Source organism: Neopelma chrysocephalum, unplaced genomic scaffold (genome assembly GCF_003984885.1).
Source record: "Neopelma chrysocephalum unplaced genomic scaffold, ASM398488v2 Primary Assembly neopelma1_96814, whole genome shotgun sequence".
NCBI classification, from domain to species: domain Eukaryota; kingdom Metazoa; phylum Chordata; class Aves; order Passeriformes; family Pipridae; genus Neopelma; species Neopelma chrysocephalum.
Window position 1 is genome coordinate 1735750 of NW_020925458.1, and position 5305 is coordinate 1741054.

The window sequence follows — 5305 nt, forward strand, 5'->3', positions numbered from 1 at the left end:
CAAGGCCGTGTCCATGGAAACCATCTAACCAGCTCCACTGCTCCCACAGAACACGGCCTAACTTTTGCACTACCTCAAACTCTAATTGTGGGGCTTCCCCCCACAGGTTATCCTATGGGTATGTATCAAGAAAAGGTGATTTGTTAAAATTAACCAAAGTGGTCTGTTTAACTCTTGGAGTCTTTATAGTAATACATTGTTTTCCCAACTTGGCCATTTGCACATTCAACCAACAATTATTTCACACTTTCATGTCAAGGATCATTAAGGAAATTTAGTAGTATTGGAGGAAAAATAATTCCTTTATGTTGTTCTTAGAAATTATTTTCAGTTACTAGTACATCCTCCTTTACTTTAGATCTCTGGCAATCTCAGTGAGGTTTTAGTCTTCTTTTTGGGTTATGTTGATTTTTTGGATAGCAAGATTTATCTAAGCCATTTTTGCAGGCTTTAATTATAGTAATTTTTCTGCCCAGTAGTTACTGATTAGTCCTGCTAACCTTTTTTTATACATCAATATGATAATATCTGTTAAATAAAATCTGTAAATTTGTTGGCTTTCTGGGCTGTGACTGCACACTGCTGACTCATGTTGAGTTTTTCATCAACCATCACCCCCACGTCCTTCTCTGCAGGGCTGCTCTCAATCACTTCTTTACCCAACCTGTAGGTGTTACCTGAGATTGCCATGACCCAAGTGTAGGACCTTGCACTTTGCTTTGTTGAACTTCACGAGGTTCACACAGGCCCACCTCTCAAGCCTGTCAAGGTCCCTCTGGATCCCTGCCCTCCAGCGTGTTGACTGAACCACACAGCTTGGTATCGTCACCAGCTTGCTGAGAGTGGACTCGATCCTGCTGTCCATGTCGCCAACAAAGATGCTGAACAGTATTGGTTCAGTACCAACCCCTGAGGGACACCACTCCTCACCAGTCTCCATATGGACAGTGGGCCATCGGCCACAACTCTTTGCGTGCAGTCATCCAGCCAGTTCTTTACCCACCAAGTGGTCCATCCATCGAATCCGTGTCTCTCCAATGTAGAGACAAGGGTGTCATGTGTGACAGTGTCAAACACTTTGCATATCCAGGTAGACGATGTCAGTTGGTATGCCGCTCTTCACCAATGCTGTAGCCCTGTCACAGAAGGTCACCAAATTTGTCAGGCGAAAATTTGTTGCACTTGGTAAAGCCATGTTGGCTGTTACCAATCACCTCCTTGTTTTCCTTGTGCCTTAGCACAGTTTCCAGGAGAATCTGCTCCATGATCTTGCCTGGCACATACATGACACTGACTGGTCTGTAGTTTGCTGGGGGTTCCACTTTCCCATTTTTAAAAATTGGGGTTATATTTCCCTTTTTCCAGTCATCAGAATCTTCACCTTAGCAATGTTGTCTGCCGGCACCCTCATCAGGTCCCACAAACTTGCACACATTCAGGTCTTAAATGGTCTTGAACCTGATCATCTCCTCTGTGGGCTTAGGGTCTTCATTTTCCCAGTCCCTGCATTTGCCTTTCTCAACTTGGGATTGTGTGGCTGGAGCACTTGCCTGTGAGGACTGAGGCATAGAAGTCGTTGAGAACCTCAGCCTTCTCTTTGTCTGGGATAGCCAGATCATCAGATGATCATCAACATTTTTAAAGATTTTTTGCTTTTTTTCCTTTAAATTGTGTATGTATCATGCTATTTTATTCTATTCTATATTATTATTCTACATTAAAAAAATTTAAATGGGTAGTTATTGATATGTTCTCTGGACTTGTAATTTATAATTTTATTGTTGTATACTATTCTAGTTATTTTTACTATTCTTATAAAGAAGTTTCCCTTGATAAGAATATTGCAGCATCTTTTTTCCTTTAAAGATTATATATGACAGTTGGCCTTTTGTTTCAGGAATTCATGCGCATGATTGGCAATGATAAACAAGGGCAGATGATTGTATTTCATTTGATAGAGCTTTTGAAGAATAATGGACGACTACCAAGACCAGATGGATGTCCTGATGAGGTGAAGTATTGTGTTAATATGTTACTATAGTCTGAAAGGTGCTCTATTAGATTGAGTGCCTGGTAAATACAAGACTTGTTTTTCATTCCGCTGTGACTACTAAAGTGTTTATTCAAGCAGAATGGCTGTGCTGTTGTTTTATCTGTTGCATGATGAGCATAACCATATTTATTTTCTGATTCTTTAGCTTGCACTCTGTCAGGAGCCTAGAATGTAGTCTCGCTAAATACATGAAGTGGGGCTATTATGACTGACTGCTGTACTTGGGCACTCAGGCTTCTATTTCAAAAAGATAAGGCAACAAGATTAGTGTATAGAATTTGTTCCATGTAAGACCCTTTTAAAGATTCTCATTCAAAGCTGTGAATTACGGATTCTTTTGAAGTCTGTAACATTTAGGAGTAGTATCTTAACTTCCTAAGGTTTTCCACATATAATTACAAAATTTAGAAAGCTCCTTATCTTGATTATTTCCATTCTCTTGCTCTTTCCTCCTCAAGCATAGGAATAACCATGTTTATCATGTATGTTATTCACTATTAAGTACTTTCAGCCAAGAGCTGCCTGCATACAGTAGACACAGTTAAATATGTGAAACAGATTTTGTATGGTCAGGGTCTTCAGATTGGTATTCGTATTCTTTGCAGATACTGAAGTGTATGTGTAAAGCTGTCCTCAGAGCACACAAATCATTTCAGTGTTCTTTTGGTTTTGCTAATACTCCAGATGTTCTAAAAAAATACTTTCATACTACTTCTAAGCCTTGTAGTTCTCTCTTCTTCAGTGCATGGTGCACAAAGTCAGCTTCAGTCCAACTGGTAGGGCTGTATAGGTGAATCAGTAGTGAAAAAAAGGAAGTAAAATAGCTATGTTTTTTAATGTGTAGCTTCTAGCTCAGATTGATTGCTGCAACCCTTTAAAATCAAGCACTTGACAATAAATCGAGAAATAATCCATTCAGAATTGGCAACAGAGGAGACGTCAGGCTCAAGTGGTCTAACAGAGTGGGGCACAGGTGGGGCAGGAAAGCCACATGGGTGGAAAAAGTCTATGCAGAGAATGAGAAGTCTCTGAAGTAACCTTTCTTGCATTTTTTGTATGAGTTCAGCAGCTGTTGAGTTACAAAGGTTTGGCTTTTTGTAGATAATCTGAATGTCATATGTGTAAGATAATCATTATCTGTTTCACTGAAAGTGACTGACACAGAGGTTTCAATGTCTGATGTTTCTCCAGATATCAAAGAAAGGTGGAAATGTTTCTCTGTCAGAAACTATGCTTGTCCCATTTTGATTCTGAAAAGCCAGCCATCACAGATAATAAATCTTCCAGATATCTGTAGCTTACAACAGCTTATCTTGTAGCTTACAAACTGCAGAGACTTGGTGCTGAAGCTGCTTGGACAGTGCAGGTGTTTCAAATTTGCTGAAAAATAAGGAACAGTTTCTGCCTTGTTTCCTGGTGGTTGTACAAATTGTTCTTAAGCAATGTGTGAAAAATTGCTGAAAGTATGAGAAATTGGTAATAACGGTCTAGATTGAATTAATGAGAAGAGTACAGGTGAAGAGCTTGACAAGTTGTTTGAGACCAGGTATCAGGTACGTGTTTGAGCAAAGAGAAAACTGTTGCCAAATAATTATTATAGTGGAAATATCTTCCAAAAATAATTTCAATCTATTTCTACTAGAAGTGGGCTCAGTTTGCACAGTAACTTTTCTGGCTTATTTCTGATTATGTATGAATTAGGATAATTTAATGTACAAATGTACAATTCCTAAAATTTAGGAATTTAATGGACAAATGTAGAGAAGTGTATGTTAACTTTGCAGGGAAGCTTAATTTAGAATTACTACCTTTGTAAATCCAATTTCTGGTCAGACTTGTATTTGTCATGTTAAACACTTTTGAGCTTTTAAAAAATAAGAGCAGGGAAGAAGATAAAAATGTAGCAAAATAACATAAGTCTCATAAAAGTTTCAAAAACTAGCTGAGTTTTACTAACATTAAAAAAATCTTTTATAAAAGGGCTTTTCCAGAGCCACCTATCCTCACTTCTTGCTGTCACTGGGATCAAGCAGATAAACTGATTCGTATAGCCGGAGTTTAGGTACACTCTTTTTCAGCTGTTGCTTGAAAGCATGAAGTTAAGTTGAATATTCTTTGGACCATTTCAGAGTATATATTAACTATATCCGCTATGTGTTTACCTACTACCAATTTTCTTTGTTTCTTCTCCAGATTTATGCTATCATGAAAGAATGCTGGAACAATAATGTTGCCCAGCGCCCCACCTTTAGGGATCTTGCTCAGCGAGTGGATCATATAAGGGAAAACATGGGTGGATGAGACAACTGCCCCTCCTTCGGAGGATGTGTTGGAATGCAGAACAGAATGTACCTGTGTATAATTGACATATGTGCGCATCTTATCCTTGCTGGAAGTAAAATCTGTGTGGCAAATATCCTATCTCAATCTGCATGCTGAGGAATCCTGCTGGGTTTTTTTATCAGGATATACTTGTTACTATGAGAACATGCTGAAATTCTCAACAGGAAGAGAAATTATTTTTCTAAATAAAATATATAGTCATTCAACACCACCATTATTTGCCTTACTTGGCAATGCAAAAAAGAGGTGACTTATAATGCAGTGAGATTTAGAGATAAAAAGACAGTGTATTTCCTTGTTGAAATGGAGATGCAGAGAAAAGACTTCTAGAAATCCTTTCACACTGAGTATATAGTGACTTGGCATCCTGTTTTGTGTGTTGCACAAGGACTTTTGTTTGTTAATACAGTTTAATGATATTTTCATTGTTGATGCAGAAATGGCTCCTCTGTATAACAAAATAGAAGTGGTTATGTAATGCAGAAACTTCTAATGTGCCTGTCTGAATCAGTTATCAGCCAGCAGTATATCCAAAGAGGTGTGAAGCTGTGTGATGTACTGTAAGTATTTTGAAAGAAAGGGAGCAAATTGTTCATACTTTGGAGAGCCAAAAAAATGTACTCATCCACGTGAAAATTTTAATTTAAAAATGAAAAAGCAAACATGTTATCTGTTTTTTCTTTTCCTTTGTTGAGTAAGTATTAGATTCTCTTTATAGAATTGAAGATACAGTGATAACATGTAGAAGTGAAGCCATTTTATACAAGGCAGTGTATTCAGTTTGAATAAGAAAAAGCTAAACATACTGCTTTTAAATGCTGCTCTTTTATTCTTTCCATCTTTGTAATTTTCATGCAGTCATAGGTGTATCTACAAATTGGGAACTTTTAAAGCAGGATTAGAAATCTA

At 37.7% G+C, this 5305-nt stretch overlaps 1 protein-coding gene across 6 annotated transcripts in view; it reads left to right on the top strand.

The window, feature by feature from the left end:
• JAK2 (Janus kinase 2) overlaps positions 1 to 5058 on the top strand; it is an 85881-nt gene extending 80823 nt beyond the window's left edge. For all 6 annotated transcript variants that reach the window (XM_027709568.1, XM_027709567.1, XM_027709571.1 and 3 more), the window contains 2 exons: positions 1898 to 2011; positions 4247 to 5058. In XM_027709568.1, the coding sequence (XP_027565369.1) occupies positions 1898 to 2011; positions 4247 to 4354 (222 nt within the window). In that variant the 3' untranslated portion in view covers positions 4355 to 5058. The remainder of the gene's footprint in view (positions 1 to 1897; positions 2012 to 4246) is intronic.
• Positions 5059 to 5305: the final 247 nt, after the last annotated feature.